This window comes from Trachypithecus francoisi, unplaced genomic scaffold (genome assembly GCF_009764315.1).
Source record: "Trachypithecus francoisi isolate TF-2019V2 unplaced genomic scaffold, Tfra_2.0 Lachesis_group5, whole genome shotgun sequence".
Taxonomy (NCBI): domain Eukaryota; kingdom Metazoa; phylum Chordata; class Mammalia; order Primates; family Cercopithecidae; genus Trachypithecus; species Trachypithecus francoisi.
In genome coordinates, this window is record NW_022681470.1 from 5,333,269 (window position 1) to 5,353,081 (window position 19,813).

The 19,813-nt window shown below is 37.8% G+C and overlaps 1 protein-coding gene across 10 annotated transcripts in view; it reads left to right on the forward strand.

Annotated features, from left to right (window-relative positions):
• CEP170 (centrosomal protein 170) overlaps positions 1-19,813 on the forward strand; it is a 136,974-nt gene that overhangs the window by 70,856 nt on the left and 46,305 nt on the right. For 7 of the 10 annotated variants that reach the window (XM_033199685.1, XM_033199683.1, XM_033199686.1 and 4 more), the window contains exons 9-11: positions 3,224-3,387; positions 3,574-3,867; positions 16,829-16,978. In XM_033199685.1, coding sequence (XP_033055576.1) covers positions 3,224-3,387; positions 3,574-3,867; positions 16,829-16,978 — 608 coding nt within the window. The remainder of the gene's footprint in view (positions 1-3,223; positions 3,388-3,573; positions 3,868-16,828; positions 16,979-19,813) is intronic. The other 3 variants (XM_033199691.1, XM_033199693.1, XM_033199690.1) reach the window with 1 other exon arrangement.

Sequence of the window (19,813 nt, forward strand, 5' to 3'; positions counted from 1 at the left end):
TTTACAAGCCATTCAAGGTAGTGTTTTTGTGAATATAACTCATTTTTGATCCAAGATAGATTCATTTTCCTTTTCTGGACATGTGTATAAATGACATGTGACTTTCTCCAAAAGTCAGAGCTTCCATCATTAGATAACAATTTTCCATGATTTAGGATATAAAAAAGTATATAGCCAGACTCTAAATAAATGTAATTATAGCAAATAATAAAAATTTTACAAAAATTAGATTTTCGGCAACTGTTTAGATCAAAGAATTGAAAGTAGGCAAAACAAAACTAAAACAAAAACTTTGCTCCTACAAGAGTAAAGTGCAGGGGCTTTGGGACAGTGAGGAAAATAAAGCCCATACACTTTGACCCTTTAGGAGAGTTGCCACTTCTTGTGGCCACACCACTAACTTGTTATAGCTAACCAACCCTAAAAATATTAAAAGGACTTCAACATACTTAGGCATGGCTAATGATAAGCAAAGGAAAGAAAAGAACTTTTTTTTTTTTTTTTTTTTTTTTGAGACGGAGTCTGGCTCTGCCGCCCAGGCTGGAGTGCAGTGGCCGGATCTCAGCTCACTGCAAGCTCCGCCTCCCGGGTTCACGCCGTTCTCCTGCCTCAGCCTCCCGAGTAGCTGGGACTACAGGCGCCCGCCACCACGCCCGGCTAATTTTTTTGTATTTTTTAGTAGAGACGGGGTTTCACCGTGTTAGCCAGGATGGTCTCGATCTCCTGACCTCGTGATCCGCCCGTCTCGGCCTCCCAAAGTGCTGGGATTACAGGCTTGAGCCACCGCGCCCGGCCGGTGAGGACTATTTCCTAGTGACCTTTTTATTGAGTAGAAACAGAAAATTGCAGCTGCGATGAGATGTTGACTTGTATAACACCAACAAAATACAAGAGGGCATGGTAATTTTCCAAAAAGGAAAATGACTAATTTATAAGAAAAGTTTTGAACTACAAGTTATAGGGAAGATATTTGAAAGGGCCTGACACCACTAAGTGCCAAATTTTATGTATTAGAATCAGAATTAAATTCTGTGAAGATGGTATTTTCATTAAGATTGATCAGTATGTGCAGGATCTATTCTTTGTTCTTATGGTGCAGCGAATATTGGAGTTTAGTTATCTTCAGCTCTTAGAAACTGGATTCCTTGGCCGGGCGCGGTGGCTCAAGCCTGTAATCCCAGCACTTTGGGAGGCCGAGACGGGCGGATCACGAGGTCAGGAGATCGAGACCATCCTGGCTAACACGGTGAAACTCCGTCTCTACTAAAAATACAAAAATCTAGCCGGGCGAGGTGGCGGGAGCCTGTAGTCCCAGCTACTCGGGAGGCGGAGGCAGGAGAATGGCGGGAACCCGGGAGGCGGAGCTTGCAGTGAGCCGAGATCGCGCCACTGCACTCCAGCCTGGGCGACAGAGCGAGACTCCGTCTTAAAAAAAAAAAAAAAGAAACTGGATTCCTTTTCAATAGAGCCAATACAACAATGAAATAGGTTGTAAAATCCAGTGTTTTTAATGAAGCCTATATTTGAACTAGTGAGTTTGTTTGGGCTTGCCCTTCATCTGCTGTTATTCCTAGCTTAATTACCTGAGGCAGGGATTTCATTAATTAATCCCATTTTTTCTTTTCAGATTACATTTTGAATAGTCAACAATTTGAAGAAAGATCTTCAGATTTGTTGTCATATATGATTTTTATAGTATTAATCACTATTACTTTGATAGACTGATCTCCAAATCACCTTCCTTTTGATCTTACTCCCTTTGTTTCTCTTGCCTGTTACTTTTCCAATACGTGACCCTTTGCTCTATGTTCTGCAGTTCTCTCTTCTGTGTCTTCTCATTCCTTTTATGCACCACATTTTTATAACTTAGTGCTTCTGTGCTAAATCATTGGGACCAGTTAGTAATCCCTAAATTCATTAGAAACAACCTAGAAACATTAACACTCAACTTTTTCCCTAGACATAGGTTGTTTGCTTCTCCCACCCCCCAGGTCTTTCAAGTCTGATCATTATTTTGTTTGGAACCATATTATTCAGTGGTGAGTGTTCACATTAAAATTTGTAGCCCAGGTAAATTTAAAAATCAGATTTAGTCCTGGAAGCATTAGAATGTATCTTGTTGACTAAATTCATTTATAGCTAAAGAAGCTTAAAATTAATTTAAGCTCTGATTTGTGATTCCATTTAAAACATGCATAGAATAACTCTTGATTTTCTAATAATTTTGTGCTATAATAACACAATATCATTTGATTATTTTTATCATATACTTATTTAGGTAATGAGAATTTTAAATCAGAAAAAAATTAATGTTTATGTCATCACATCCAAAACCTAACAGAACCATGAAGGCTATTTAGTGGCTTTTACTTGCTCTAAAATAGAAAACCTTTTTTAAAGAGGTGATGTTACAAAATTCAAATATATTCTAACCTGATATGCTTCATGGGGAAGATATCTGGTAATATTTAGCACCATGCTGCTTGCCCAGTGGGTCCTTAGGTCTAGGTGGAGATTTCATAGATGACTCTTTGCATTGATAGACCTCTCAGCATGCTTTTTTAGCTCTTTGAAGCCCCTGGAGTTTCTAAAGCAAATGTAGTTTTCAAAAATTCTCATAACTGGAAAGATATTTGGAAAAAATTGTGCAATAATTATTGGGGACCACAAATTTGAATCTTTTTAATAAAAAGGAAAAAATGTGCTGAGCTTCTGAAAGTATTGAACATCAGTGAAGCTTAAGATTCATCACATTTTTACAATACTTGTGTTCTCATTTCCTGTGTAACAGTAAGCATTTCAGTGACATTACCCTTTTTCTTGTCTTTTTTCATCTCTAATGCTAGAGTCAAATTTTTTATTGCTAAATGGTGTGTATAATTTGAAGGCAGAATTAATGTTTATTGATGTTAGGAATACAAATACCACAGAAATAGAGCATCGATTATCTATTAAGACATTGATGAAACATTATAAAGTTAAAATTTGCAGAAAGAAAGGCGATCCTATTCAGTCATTTATAAAGGACCTCATTGTTAGTTGATAAAATTTGAATGTAACCATTGCAATTGAGCAAGTTTGCAGAGCCTGTTACTGAAGAGAACATATGACTTTGGATTGAAAAGGAGGAGGGGAGCAAAACAAATAGCACTTTTGTATATGCTTCTAAATTTCTACATGGAATTTTTTCCTTCTCTATTGTGTGGTTTCTTTTTGTATCCAGGAAATAAACATGATGATGGTACGCAGAGTGATTCAGAGAATGCTGGGGCTCACAGGCGCTGTAGCAAACGTGCAACTCTTGAGGAACACTTAAGACGCCACCATTCAGAACACAAAAAGCTACAGAAGGCCCAGGCTACTGAAAAGCATCAAGACCAAGCTGTTGTAAGTCAAACTGCTTTTATGATTGCATTCTTTGATGAAGACAATCCCAGAAAAAGAAGGTCATATTCTTTTACTCAAAGTGCGGGAATCTTGTGTCAGGAAACTCCATGTTCACCACCACATACAAAACTTGAGAAAGCAAAATCTCCAACAGCAGATGCCAAAGTGGTTTCTTTGTCTTTACAGACTAGCTCTGCGCATCACAGAGGGGGGCATGGTGTTCCACATGGGAAATTGTTAAAACAGAAATCAGAGGAGCCATCGGTGTCAATACCCTTCCTACAAACTGCATTGTTAAGAAGTTCAGGGAGTCTTGGGCACAGACCAAGCCAGGAGATGGATAAAATGTTAAAAAATCAAGCAACTTCTGCTACTTCTGAAAAGGATAATGATGATGACCAAAGTGACAAGGGTACTTATACCATTGAGTTAGAGAATCCCAACAGTGAGGAAGTGGAAGCAAGAAAAATGATTGACAAGGTAAATAACTGAAATTTGAGTGTGATCTTAGTCGTTGTGTGGTGTATTTGACTGGTGGAAATTATTGGAGAGTCATTGTGAGATGTTGTCATGCAGTCAGTGGTTTGTGAATTTTAGGGTTTTGTTAGGGAACTGCAAGACTAACAGTAAGACCAACATGCTTTGTGATTTTATTTGCTGATACTCTGCATTTGCCTGAGTTTCATACATAAAGCTCTGTACATTTAAAAGGTTTGGACCTTTCAAATTTGTGTACATTAAAGATAGGTTTTAAAAATATTATGCTTTGGACATTCTTGCTTTGCATTTGTTTTAAAAATAAAAAGAAGCAACCAACCAACAAACGTTGCTGTAACTCCATTAACATAAATGTAGATATTAGCCAATGATAGTTAACCACAGATTTCCCGCCTACTGATTTCATGTTGGAAGCAGATGAAAATACATATTTTAGCTTTGTTCTTCATCTGTATTTTTTCTTAATTTATATTCACTGCTGTCATTGGTGATAGAAGTATATGAAAACAAAATCAGTTGTTTATGATTGAGTTTACTGGTTTAGCCAAGTATATGCCCAGTCGTGATGGTTATCTACATTTCAAGTATGTTCTTTGATATTACTGGTTAGCATGTATAAGGATTGTTGCATGGTTTAAAAAGTAATTTTTCTCAGTCTTGCCAATGGTCATGAAAGGTTGACTTTAGAATCAGCTATCAAGGTAGTTGCAAAAGTCACTGCGGTTTTTGCCATCACTTTCAATGGCAGAAACCGCAGTGACTTTTGCACCAACCTGATATTACCTCTTGAAAAATAGCAGTATCCGTTTGGCTTAACATTAATCTTTTGTTTGAATTCTTGTTACTCAAATCTGCTCCATGGGTTAGCAGCATAAATATTACTTGGAAGCTTTTAGAAATGCAGTTTTCTCAGGCCCATCCTATATATACCAAGTCAAAAATCTACGTTAGAAATGAGATCTCCAGTTGACTAACCTGCACATTAACATTTGAGATGCACTTATTTAGATGGTAAGTTTCTGGAATGGCCTCTCAGGGAGGAGGGCAAGATAAGATAACCCTTTGGGATGCAGGAAAAATATTAGAACTTATGTTTACTTTTATTTTCATATTTAAAATTTTTATTTTGGATTGTGTCCTATAGTGTATAAAATCTCTTACTATACTGTAAAAGAGTATGTATAATTTCTAAGCATACATTTATTGTGGAGTACATGCTTAAAGTTTACCACTGGGCTGCTCAACTCCGAACTTTTGGAGACCCATTGTCTGGGAAATAGGTGAGCAATATTATAGTTGTTAATAAGAAAAGTATAGTGTTTAAGAAACATCTAATGTTTCTTAATGACTGATCATAATGGCTGATGTTTTCCCATTAAAAGATTATTTTGCAGTGAAGGATTATATATATAGATAGAAAGAGAGAGAGAGACAGAGAGAGAGCGTGCAATTTAAGAACATGAACACTTGTAAGCAGACAGATCTGGGATTAAATATAAACTTTGCATGTGGTAGTGTGTGCCCTTGGGTAAAGTAACCTCTTTAAGCCTCAATTTCTTTTATCTCTGAAACAGAAGAGGTATCACTAGATTGTAAAAAGAATTCAATAAAACATAAAAGGCTTATCACAATACCTATCTTCTTATATTACTTTATAAGTGTTACTTTATCATTACTGTTATTAGGAGTTTCCACATTTGAATCTCTACATCAAGTATTAACAAATCCCAGAATGTTCTTTCAGCACTGGAAGAGTCAAATATAAAACCACAGGGGAAGTGACAGTGTGAGGGGCTAGCTTCACCAGGATAGCAGAAAGCCAAGAAAGAAGTCACTGTAAGCAAATGAAACTCTTCGGAAACTGCTGGATAGAGAGGGTGGCCACAAAACCTGGTTTACACCTGTTGCCTACAATTGTCATAAGCATCATTTTTTATTCTCAGAGTCCATTTTGACAGCAAATTATATGGTCTCACTATGGATAGAGAAACTCAAGGCTTTACAGCAGGAGTCATTTAAAGGAGTAATGATAGTAGGTGCCCAGGTACATAGTTCAAAGACTTTCTTAGTTTGTATAAACCAGAAAGTGAAGCTGAGACCATATTGCTGGGAAGAACAAAGCTCACTACATTATCTTGTAACTACCAAAGAAAAAGAGCTAAGATTCCATTAGCTTGAATCCACATAAAGCTCAAAGCCAAATTCGGGCTAATTAAAGTCAGGCTCTGGGAAAACAAAAGCATGGAACCAGGAATCATATGTCTGAGTTAGATGAAGTAACCTGTGGGTATGAAGAAAACAAAGACCAACAATAGCCAGAAGAAAGGCAGAAAAAGTTCTTTGGGAGGATAGGAGTAGATACAGGCATCATATCAAGTTGCTTGGACGAGTGTTGTCATCCAGTTTCTCCATTTTGAAGTCTGGGTGTGTGGGATGGAAGTTGGGGCCATCAGCTGTTATTTGTCTGAATGTAAATATTCTTTTGTCCTGGAAACGTTCATGTGATCTAACTCCTCTTTTTCACGTCATCATTTGAGATGTGTTCTATTTCATTGATTTGTTTATTTAGCAACTTCAATTCAACACTAACTATGTGCCAGGCTTTGTGTCTAGGAGGGGGTGATTCATAATGAAAAGACTGAGCTCTTTCCCTCATGAAATGGCTGTGTACTGGAAGAGATATACACAGACGAAAACCAAGACTTTAAAAATAAAGTTGTTGGAGGAAAGCTACCAGTAGCTTCCAAGAGGAGATCTCAGGTCTTCCTCAGAGAACATTCCTTCCTCAGAGAAGTCTTTAGTCATCTAGTGAAAAAAAAAAAAAAAGTAGTCACTGTCATCCACTTATTTCATTTTAATCATAAGCTTTATTACTGCTTCACTAGTTCACTGTCTATTCATTTGCCTCCCGACTCCCATTGGAGAGAGACAAAAACAAATGTAAACTCCATCACTGTCGGAACCTAGTGCCAGCATATAAAATGTCCTCAATAAATATTGCCAACTGAGCTAGTGGTGAAACATACGTAATTAATCCCATAACAGGCATACTAGGTAGAGTTTTCCGGAAATATGGAGCAGCCTATTCGAAAGCACAGGAGCACACATGACTTGTTCAGAGGACCAAGTTACTTTTGAAGAGATGAGATTGGACTTGATATTGAAGTTCCTTACATATCATACTAAGGACTTTAATGCCGAAGGCAGTGGGGAACCATTGAAAACATTTAAGTAGGGCAATGATATGGTCAAGTCACTGTCAGAAATGTGAAGTACGGATTGAACACTGGAAATGCCAGAAGCACAGAAGGCAATCTAAAAGCTGCTGTCATGTCCAGTAGTCAATCAGCTAATGTCTAGATCTTAGGTAAGAGGTCTGGGCTAAAAATAGCCCAGATCTTGGAATCTGAGAATCATTAGACAATAGAGGGCAGCTGTCTTAGTATGTATTGTGTTACTGTATCTAAGACTGGGTAGCTTATAAAGAAAGGAAGTTTATTTAGCTCACAATTCTGTAGGCTGGGAAATTCTAGAGCATAGCTGCAGATATGGCTGGCTTATGTTAAGGGCTACATGCTGGATCAAAACATGGTAGAGAAAGTCAGAGAGGAAGTGGACATACGCAAAAAGGCAAAACGAGGGGCTGCCTCACTTTATAACAGTCTACTATGAAGGGAACAAATCCATTCACATGAGAACAGGAACTCAAAAGACAGCATTAATATGTTCATGAGAGATCTGCCTCTTTGACACAAACACCTCCCACTAGGCCTCACTTCCCAACACTGTCACACTTTCAGTTAAACTTCTACATGAGTTTTGGCAGGGACAAACCACATCCAAACCATAGCAGTAATTGAATCCAAATAAGAGATGAGATCAATCAGAGAAAATGTGTAGGGTGAGAGGAACTAAAGTATGAGAATCTCAGCAACACCAACATTGATGGACGAAGGAGAAAAGTGAACAAAGGAAACTGGAAAGTATCAAACAGGAATAAGAGAAAACCAAAGGAATATGTAGCACCTTGGAATCAAAAGCAGAGTGAAGAGAAGCCAGTAAGCAGCAGTATCACATGATACAATGATGTTAACTATGATGAGCACAGAATATGCCTTTTCAGTTTTTCTCCAAAATACATTGTCATTCTTGGTCTAAAGAAGATGAACAAACCGTGTATTTGCATCTTACCCTGGGAAGAGTTGCGTTACATTAAAATAGGATTTCTTTAAAGAGATGACCAAGTTAAACTGCTGTCTCCTTATTTTTCTGCGCTGGTAGTAGTTAAAAGATAGTGAGCTACCCTCTTTTTCTGTCGCCAGGTTATGAGATTACAGCATTTGGGTTTGTATTTTGGGGCTGTCTCTGTCAATAGATTACCTTATTTTATGCATGTCATCAAATTCACCTTTAAAATGTTAACACAAATACCTGATATTGATAAAGACCTCTTAAATTTTACATCTAAGTTTACATGGAAATACACTATAAGAAAGTGCTGTTGACTGCCTAAAGGCATTTATCTCTCTCATAGTAGTAATATCTCTCCCAACCCTCTCTCCTTTGGCCTCTCTGAGAACTACCTTCCCATCACAGTAGCAGTTTCTTCTCTCCACTCTTCCATCAAAAGAGATAACCACTGAGGCAAGAGGAGGACCTTGTCAGGCTTACTTCCTAGCCTCCTAAGCTAAATAGGAGAAACTTGCGGTAAGAACAGAAAGCTAAACATTAAATGAACAAGAAAAAATCTTGATCATTGTGCAGGGCTTGAGGAACTATCCTCTTAAAAGAAATATTTCTTCTCATAAATTTCATACCATAGACAACTCTGCCAGATACTTTTCTTGCCCTGAGTTTTGATTCTTGTTCATTGTGTCAATATATCTCCCCCACAAAGCCTCTTATTAGCATCTTTTCTTCCCTCATAGGGCCTGGTCACTGCTGGTTCTATAGGCAACAGTTGGTAGGGAAGAATCTAGAGCCAGGAGACCTATAACAAAACTAGAAACACGGGAGGAAGAACATTTACAGAAGTGAGTCAAGCAGCTCAAGAAAGGCGGTGCTGAGGACCTGGACCCTGGGAAAATATTCCAAACCCTGAAAGTCACAGCAAGATTTAAGATGAGATCCAAGTAAGAGCCAGGGAAATGATGATAAACTAGAATCAAAATCTATGTAGACAGTGCTACATAGAACTCAGAGGAAGGCAGGATGTCCAAAGTCCACTCAAATAGAAAATTAGATGTGCATGGGAACTCAAGGAGTAGAAGATCAAATAAGAGCCTTGGACAATAGGAGAAGACTTTGATAAAAGAGTCAGCATTTTTATTTTTGACTGAGCAATTTTTTCTATATTGAGAGCTTTTCCTTTTTAATTTCTACCAAGAGAGTTTACTTTTGGTTTCTCTGATCAATTCTCCTCAACCCTTCTTCACCTCTGCCGCCTCCTTCCTAGGTATAAGAAACCCTCTCCTGCGATGTTAATTTCCAAAGCTTCACGAGGGAACCCTCACCTTTTATTCAGTCACAGGCCTAACATAATAGGTTTGCCCTCATTTTCCTTTCTTTCTTATTGTATGAAATTCTATTTATTTTCCTCTTTGAGGAACTTTCCACTTACTGTGCCCTCAATCTAATAAATTCTTCCTTGTGTTTTTGGCATGCCTAGCTTCTCATAATTCATTTTATTTATTCTTTCCATCTTTTTATTGTGGAAAATATATATAACATAAAATTTATCATCTTAACAATTTTTAAGTGTAGAGTTTAGTGTTATTAAATACATTTATGATGTTGCACAACCATCACCACCATCCATCTCTGTAATTTTTTGTCTTGTAAAATGGAAACTCTTTACTCATCTCATAATTCACTTTGAAGTGGCTTTTACTCACCACTCCATTTAAAGTAGCTCCATCATTCACTTCTTGGATCTCTCCATCAGATTACCGTGTTCTGTTTTCTTTATAGAACTCACTTCCATCTGGTTTATTTTCTGTTTGTCCACTCTAAGATGATGTTATTTGTCTTGTTCACATCTGTATCCCTTGTGTCTAGAACAGTGTCTGGCATGTAATAGACACTCCATAAATATCTTTTGAATGTGAATGAATGAGAAAGACAAATTTGTGACCTGCTTGTACATTTGTTAGCATTCGTATATGATTCATTGTATATTGGCTAATGTATTTCAGTGAACTTATAGATTGATTAAGTCCAACCAGGCCCCCACAAAGAAATTTTTCTGCATTTTTATATTCTGAAACTAGTTTATATCTTGATTCTAAAATAACTTGTTAAAATACATAGTTTAAAACCTTCTATGTATTATAAACTTAGCTTTGTAATATTAAGTATGAAAGCTGCAAAGATAGATGGATGAATAGATAGATAGATAGATAGATAGATAGATAGATAGAAGAAAAAGAAATGTATAAATTTTGGGGAGATGCTGTGATAAAAAGACTAGACTTACCTTTGAGTTCCTAGCAATACCTACCTGGCAGCTTCTAGCTGGAAAATCTGCTTGGCAAGGAAAGGGAAATATGATTGTTGATGAACAGCCAGCTTGTAGAGACTATAAGAGGAAATGCATGACAAGGGAATGAACCATAAAGAGGAGAGAAATTGGACATTTTAATTTTAGAGGCATTAGATGAGATCTAAGTATAATTTGAAGATATTAAATAAAGAGCAAATTGAGAAAGATGTAGGAAGGGATGGGAGGGAAGAGATTATGTATGTAAGACTTCTAAGGAATGGGGAGAATCAAGGACACAAATTAGGTTAAGAGGGAAGACAAAGATTTAAGAACATGTTTTCACCCAGACAGAGGAGCAAAGGAAGAAGATAGAGGCCGGGCGCGGTGGCTCACGCCTGTATTCCCAGCACTTTGGGAGGCCGAGGCAGGCAGATCACAAGGTCAGGAGATCAAGACCATCCTGGCTAACACAGTGAAACCCCATCTGTACTAAAAATACAAAAAAAATAGCAGGGCATCTGGCATGAGCCTGTAATCCCCACTACTCGGGAGGCTGAGGCAGGAGAAACGCTTGAAACTGGGAGGTGGAGGTTGCAGTGAGCTGAGATCGCACCAGCCTGCATGTCAGCCTGGCAACAGAGCGAGACCCTGTCCCCCCCGCCCAAAAAAAAAAAAAAGATAGAGTCCCATTTAAAGAAAATATAAGGTAAAATTCGCATAATATAAAATTGACTGTTTTAGCCATTTAAAGTGTACAATTCAGTGGCTTTTAGTATATTCACAAGGTTGTGCAACCATCAGCACTATCTTAATTTCAGGGCATTTTCACCACTGCAAAACAAAATCTCATCATGATTAAGCAGCCTTTTCCCATTCCTTCCTCTCCCGGCGTCCTAGTACCCATTAATCTACTTTTTGTCTCTATGGATTTGCTTATTCTGGACATTTTATATAAATGGAATCATACTATATGTGGCCTTTTGTGACTGACTACTTTCACCTGGAATAATGTTTTCAAGGTTCACATGTGTTGTAACCTGTATCAGCTCTTCATTCTTTTTTTTTTTTTTTTAATTTTTTTTTTTTTGAGACAGGGTCTTGCTCTGCCGCCCAGGCTAGAGTGCGGTGGCGTGATCTCGGCTCACTGTAACCTCCACCTCTCGGGTTCAAGCGATTCTCCTGTCTCAGCCCCACTAGTAGCTGGGACTGCAGGCATGTGCCACCATCCCCGGCTAATTTTTGTATTTTTAGTAAAGGGGTGGTTTCGCCACGTTGGCCAGGCTGGTCTCAAACTCCTGACCTCAGGTGATCCACCCGCCTCGACCTCCCAAAGTGAGGCATGAGCCACTACGCCCTGCTCATTCCTTTTTATGGCTGAATAAATGTCTTACTGTGTGCATAAACCACATTTTCTTCATCCATTCATCTGCAGATGGATAATTGTGTTGCTTCTTCCTTTGGCTGTTGTAACACTGCTATGAATGTGTATGTACATAGATTTATTTGTGTACCAGGATAAATGATAAAATGCCTCTCCTGACGCCCCTTCTGTGCTCTTCTAATAATTCTGTCTGAATTTTACATTTAAAAGTTGATCACAAATATGTGATAAAAATCACAGTGTTTAATATTCAGAATAATTTATTCCATTAAATTTTAAGGGATTCTTCTTTTTAAAAGTAAAATTAGGTTTTCATGGTCAGTTACAAAAATAAATTATCCTCTTAAATCATCCTGATTTAGTTCTTTGACACTAGTGGCTAGAATTCTGCATGATTCTTAAAGTAATTATGTGTCAAATTATTTTCATGGGCCATGGGAACCTCTACTGTTGGTTTGATCTAACAGAGACCCTGCTCTCCTTACCCAGGAAGTCTTTGCTGATTGGCTCATTGAGGAGAAAGATGTTCTGGTTATCTGAGGTTGAAACCTGACTACATTTCTACTTGGACACCTTGATGTGATTGATATACTAATGCAATACTATTACTCTGTTGTTACTTTAAAATAAGACTGTAGAAGTGAGGTATTTAATCTGCCATTATATTTCTCATTTCTGTGGGAAGATGAATTCTGAATTCCAGCTGATTTGGATATTTTTTAAGCTAATAAATTAGCACTATTGCTATTGAATTATTTTGCCCTATGTTGTATTACTATAGTTCTATGCCTACATCTTACCCCACGGCACTTCTCTTCGTTCACAGTGATCTCTGTTTTCTGTCACAATCAGCAAGCTTCCTGTATCTGATGTTACTAAGTGTAAATTTTGACCTCTCTGCAAATATTCAGTAGGTAGGATATTTATCCCCCCGAAAGTTGACCCTGTATCCCCCATCCTCACCATTCTGATTTCAGAATTGGACACTGTGGACTTTCTTTGCACAGATTGAGCTTTTAAATAATAATGACTATGATCATAATATGCTAGTGAAAAAAATCAGAATCAAGCTTTTCATAGGTTTGGTTTGTGTTGTACGAGTTTGTTATCTAGAGAATGTTTAGTCTCTTTACACTTAAAACTGAAATCTCAAAGTCTAGTTTGGTTCTTATGGAGATTTGGTTTTCATTACAGAATATTCCTGCATGGTTCTTTCAGGTGGCATCCTCTTCCTTTTATAAGCTCCTTTATTAAACCTAACCTCCTCAAAAGCAAAGACGTCATCTAGATTTTGTAATCCCTGCAGTGGCTGGCTGAGTAGCCTGCGGAGAGTAAGTGCCATTCCTCAGTAACAGGTTGTTAAAATTGTTTACAGTAGCCACTGAGCTTTGGATGTGAAATACCAAATACACAAATGTATTCAGAAGAAAAGATTATTTCATGATTGTTGGAGTGGGATAGGGAGGGAGGTACTGCCTTCTTACCCCAAACCTAGAGGCCATGGGGGAGGGGTCACGGCTCATTCCACAAGTAGAGATGTATCTACTCAGATCAGGGGAACTGGAGGAGAGAACATGTGAAAGCCACTTCCTACCCCCAGTACGAACGAGTTGTCTGTAAACGTCTGCCAGGCCCAGACAGCTCTGCGGGCAAGTGCAAGTTCACAAAGAAGTTTTCTACTCCTGTCCTATTCTGCCTTCCTTTGATCCTACTCTGGAAGAATTAGAAACTGACAAACTTGGAGTGCAAGCATAAATATTAGGTATCTCATCTCCTTCCCCACTGTGGACTTCTAGCCTACAGAAGTTCCTAGCTGAATGAAAGACCTGGATTTTTGTACTATCACATATTTGGGATTTTGATTGAGACCAGACCAGAGAAGAGAATCATGAGCCTAGAGCTGAGATACTGTGTCTGCAATACCTTTGAGGCCCGGCATCATGGCTCACACCTGTAATCCCAGCACTTTGGGAGGCTGAGGCAGGCGGATCGTGAGGTCAGGAGATCGAGACCATCCCGGCTAACACAGTGAAACCCTGTCTCTACTAAAAATACAAAAAATTAGCTGGACATGGTGGCGGGCACCTGTAGCCCCAGCTACTTGGGAAACTGGCCTGAACCCAGGAGGTGGAGCTTGCAGTGAGGCGAGATCGCACCACTGCGCTCCAGCCTGGGCAACAGAGCGAGACTCCATCTCAAAAAAAAAAAAAAAAAAAAAAAATTCCTTTGAGCCCCTTCCAGCAGGTGGGATGACAGTGAAATCACCTAGGACCAGAATCTAGAATGAAAAGTGAGAAAACCTAGCATACTTGGTCTTAGTTTTGAGGAGCTCTCAAGTTTTGTACAATTGTCAGCCCTTTTTTTCAGATTGTAGGTATCTTTTATAAGTGTGAGAAGTACACTAACTTTAAGTATATAGACAGTATAAACTTTATATCTTTGTTTTCACATAAAAGTTGTCACAAGTGGATGTTTTTCTTCTTAGATGAAGAAACAAATAGATACGGATTTCAATCTGGACTGGTAGTCATTGCTGTCATTAATTTTTCAAAACATTATCAAAACAGATGTGAAACTTGAAGGCTTCTTTCCCCACACCATAGTAGGTCAGGCCCTACCACTAAGTTTGGAGAAGAAGTAATTGTTACTTAATAATGTATGTATAGCTGTCTCTATATGCTTTAAAAGGAATCTGTTGAGCGTCATCCAAGTATTTTCTGTCTAACTTCAGCTCCGCTTCCTCACAGGATTAGTTCTGTGTGTGTTTTTTGTTGTCATTTCAAAGTGGTGTCAGAAGTGATTTAGAGAAGTTCATGGTATTTTATCTGAAACTGCTGGTACTTAGATGTTTGAGGAAATCAAGTTTTTAGTGTCGATTAGAATTAAATATTAATCAGAAAATCACTCAAGGTAATTTCTAAATTACATGTCAAAGAGATGCCAAAATGCAAGTACTTATGTGGTTATTTTTACTTTCAAACTTGAGTTAGATCTTTCAATGACTTGAGTTAGGAATGATTAACATTTTTAAAGACGGACACAAATAACTTGAATAGCTATAATTTGCTTTCTGTGCACGTGGGGGATAAAGGTAGAGGACACAGGTTATGCTCTGGTTTTTTCACTGCTCTTAAACTTCACCCTAATGTTAAGCAAAACTAAGCAGTTTTTGTTTTTTCCCTTGTGTACACTGTGCTTCCATGTATTAAAATTCATATTTGATTTAAAATAATATATAATTTGCTCCTAAAGCAAAGATAATTTAAATATTGAGGAGTTCAAGGAATATTAAATCATAATTCTTGACAATTATAGTTATGTTAGAATTAAATATTAAGTAATAAGGCCATCTAGTGGTAAAATTTTCAAGTTTTAATGAATGAGAAAGTCTGATATCTGTTTCACTAAAAGTGAACTTCAGAGCTTATCAGATAGCTGTACTATAAGACCATTAAAACTTCATGTCAGAAAATAGTTGAGCCTGAGGTAGTTTCTCCTTATAGAAAATGAAGGCTCTCTGGTTATATCCTAAAGATCCTGTCTGCAAATTGCTCATTCAAACACATATTTTTCTAGATTGTAATAATCAGAGCCACAAACAATAACTATAAAGAATAAAAATTGGGAACAAAGTGGAGATTTAATAGCAGAATAGAATGTTAAAATTTATATGCCTAAAATTTTTCCAATCTGTTCTGCGACATCCAGGGCCTATTATGTGCCAGGAAATGAGTAAGACTCAGGTCCTGCCCATAAAAGAAAAGCATGCCATTGTTTGTCTTTGTATTTAGAACTTTTCAAAAGTGTTGGACATTGACAACTTGCTTTTTGAAACAGTTAATCTTGAATAAGCCTGGAATCTGCATTTCAAACAAAGGTCTTTAAGTGATTGTTAGGCAAATACAGTTTGAAAATTATGCTATCCACTATGTTGCAATTATATAATAAAATGGCATCTTAGAAAATTATATGTGTAACTGTAACTCAGATATGTAAATGGTAAACATTTGATGGGGAAGGAACAGATAAAATGAGCCACATGTTCATAGTTTTCCAACAGGTGTCACTAAAATAATAGAGCAAAGAAGCTGAAAAGAAACTGAAGAGATACTCTTTTTTCTAACTCTTTGCATTATTGTAGTGTTTAACAACATTATTAAATCTTTTTTTTTTTTTTAAACAGGGTCTCACTTTTTCACCCAGGCTGGAATGCATTGGCCTGATCTCAGCTCACTGTAACCTCCGCCTCCTGGATTCAAGCTATTTTCTTGCCTCAGCCTCCCAAGTAGCTGGGACTACAGGCACGTGGCACCATGCCCAGCTAATTGTTGTATTTTTAGTAGAAACAAGGTTTCACCATGTTGGCCAGGCTGGTCTGGAACTCCTGACCTCAAGTGATCTGCTTGCCTCGGCCTCCCAATATGCTGGGATTACAGGTGTGTGCCACCACGCCCGGCGTATTACATCTTTTAACAAGTAAAATATGTCTTGAATATTTCTTTTTTTTTTTAATCAAACAGGACATTTGCTAAATGTTAAAAAAAGGATAGTTACTTTCAGCCGGGCGCATTGGTTCACGCCTGTAATCCCAGCAGTTTGGGAGGCCAAGATGGGCGGATCACCTGAGGTTGGGAGTTTGAGACCAGCTTGACCAACATGGAAAAACCTTGTCTTTACTAAAAATACAAAATTAGCCAGGTGTGGTGGCACATGCCTGTAATCCCAGCTACTTGGGAGGCTGGGGCAGGAGAATCGCTTGAACCCTGGAGGCGGAGTTTGCGGTGAGCCAAGATCAGGCCATTGTACTCTAGCCTGGGCAACAAGAGTGAAACTCTGTCTAAAAAAAGAGAAAAAAAAAAAAAAGGATAATTACTTTCACATAAGCTGTGTCTGCCTGCTTTCCTTTCCAGCTATCACAATTAGCTGTTACTGTCATTCAAGAAGTTTTCCTTAGTTTTGAAATTAACTATTAAAATTAAGTAGAATATTTTTATTTGCCTCTGAAGTTAATTATATTATTCACATATTAATCTTATGCTCAGACTTTTCATTTTCATTTATAAAATAATTTTTCCCTCTAGGTGTTTGGAGTAGATGACAATCAGGATTATAATAGGCCTATTATCAATGAAAAACATAAAGATCTGATAAAAGATTGGGCTCTCAGTTCTGCTGCAGCAGTAATGGAAGAAAGAAAACCACTAACTACATCTGGATTTCACCACTCAGAGGTATACATCTCTTCTGTGTACCTACCTATTTGTATGCATAACGTATAAATTCTTTTTTTTTTTTTTTTTTGGTCCAAGACGGAGTTTTACTCTGTTGCCCAGGCTGCAGTGCAATGGCACGATCTTGGCTCACTGCAACCTCTGCCGTCTGGGTTCAAGTGATTCTCCTGCTTTAGCCTCCCAGGTAGCTGTGATTAGAGATGTGCACTGCCATGCCCGACTAATTTCGTATTTTTAGTAGAGACAGGGTTTTACCATGTTGGTCAGGCTAGTCTCGAACTCCTGACCTCAAGTGATCCACCCACCTGAGGCTCCCAAATTGTGAGGATTACAGGCGTGAGCCACCGCACCCAGCCTGAATTCTTATCATTTGTAAATTACATTATTTTAAGCAATTAATGTATATCCTTATAAAATGCTTCTAAAAACCAAATTTTTACAAATTTATTTTCTAATGAAAGCCTAAAGCAATTTTATAGTAATTCAACTTTAATTTTTATTAAGTTTTAAAAATACTCTTTTGTCAATGAGGAAAATATTATATTTCAATAAGCAGTTAATGAGCTATATGCTCATGGTTCTGATTGGCATTATGAGATAAAACAAGACACATGCTGCTTATGCTTTCTTAGAAGTGTATGTTTCCTGTATATCATACCAGGAAACATGCACGGGGCACTGCCTAATAGATACAATTTATATACCTCAGTAACTGCAAATACAGTACAGCCCAGGATATAATTAGAATAATATGAAATTAATTAAGGATGGCTTGGTTACGATAATTACAGAGTCAGTATGTATAGTAGAGCTAGAAAGATCTGACCCAGAGCTGCCACTTTTAGCTCAGAGCTTTTGAATCAGTCACTTCTTCCTTATCTTCTGTTTTCTCATCTACACAAATGGCATTTTCGATAAAATCTGTTTATAGAGAATTTAATGAAGTATATAAAGCATCCAGCGTAGTACTTGCCTGAGATTTATGCACTTAACAAATGTTTTTTATCTTTATCAGAAATGATATTAGAATTTCATACAGCTGGGCACGGTGGCTCAGCCCTCTAATCCCGGCACTTTGGGAGGCCTAGACGGGTGGATCACGAGGTCAGGAGATAGAGACCATCCTGGCTAACACGGTGAAACCCCGTCTCTACTTAAAAAAAATACAAAAAAACTAGCCGGGCGAGATGGCGGGGGCCTGTAGTCCTAGCTACTCGGGAGACTGATGCAGGAGAATGATGTAAACCCGGGAGGCGGAGCTTGCAGTGAGCTGAGATCCGGCCACTGCACTCCAGCCTGGGCGACAGAGCAAGACTCCGTCTCAAAAAAAAAAAAAAAAAAAGTCATACCACATTGATGTGTCAAAAAGAAATGTAAAAAAAGTATCTAAGGCAGAAGTATTAATTATTATTTACTCAGATAATAAGAGCTAGCATTCAATGGAAGCTTTCATTCTCTCACTCATGCTATAGTGTCTCTCAGGAAATAAGCTAATTTGTAACATACAAATATAAATTAATATAAAATGGAAAATAAAAGGAAAAAATAAAATATAAAAGAAGAAAATCTTAAGGTATAAATAAAGAAAATATAAATAAAATGTTACATTTGTATGAAGTATAAATAAGATTTGTTTTTTACATACAAGTAAATAGACCTATATGTTTATTAATGTTAAAATTGTTTCTTTGTATGGTCTACTTCCTGAAAACTGTCAAAGGAATTACTGTATTTTAGTGCTCATTATTTCCCCATGATTGGGAGAATTTTAATTCTGGTTTCTGTTTTATGAGATGTTTAATTTACTTATTGAAAGCAGGTGATAGTTATTTGAGACAATATGTTGCCATTCTGAGTAACCCAGGAATGGTTTTGGTAAATGTGAACTTAAATAGACTCTCTTCTCTCTTCTCTATTCCCTGAACCCCTGCCAAGCAAAAGCTATAGCCCTAGTAGGTTCTTCTGTAGGAATTACCTAACAGGCCATTTAGAACACTTATGGTTTTACATAAGCGTGTGTCAGTGACACTCATACGGTTGGTATTCTTAGTATGGTCCACATGGCTCTGGTACCACCTTTACTACTCAGAAGTGTGGGCAGGTAACAGAAAACCTTGGATGGGATTAAGGATGCAGCAGGCTTTGGTATCCTTAGGAGGCTTCACTGTATGTGTGTCATTCTCTATACTTACTATTCTTTTTTTTTTTTTTTTTTTTAGGCAGAGTCTCGCTCTGTCACCCAGGCTGGAGTGCAGCAGCACAATCTCAGCTCACTGCAACCTCCGCCTCCCGGGTTCACGAGATTTCCCTGCCTCATCTTCACAAGTAGCTGGGACTACAGGTGCATGCCACCATGCCCAGCTAATTTTTGTGTTTTTAGTAGAGACGGGGTTTCGCCACGTTGGCTAGGATGGTCTCAATTTCCTGACCTCGTTATCTGTCCACCTCAGCCTCCCAAAGTACTCGGATTACAGGCGTCAGCCACCATGCCCAGCCCAAATCTGACACTTTCAATGAAATATTTGTTTTGACTAGTTCAAAATAAAGTTTCCATCATAGCTTTCCACTCCCTAGTTGTCATTACAGTTTTCATATGAAGCCTTGGCTTGTCTAGAGATTTTTCATTGAGAATTTAACAAAACATAGTTTCATTTAGTAACATAGTTTGTTTTCAGAGAAAATCTTTATTTTCTAGAGAATTTTTATTTTATGTAAGAGAAAATGTAATAAATGGTAATATAGCAAGGTGAGATTTATTTATGGGTTTGTATGACAAGTTATTGTGACTAAATGAAATTGTCTTTCATGAGACTCGGATATGACCAGGCTGCATGA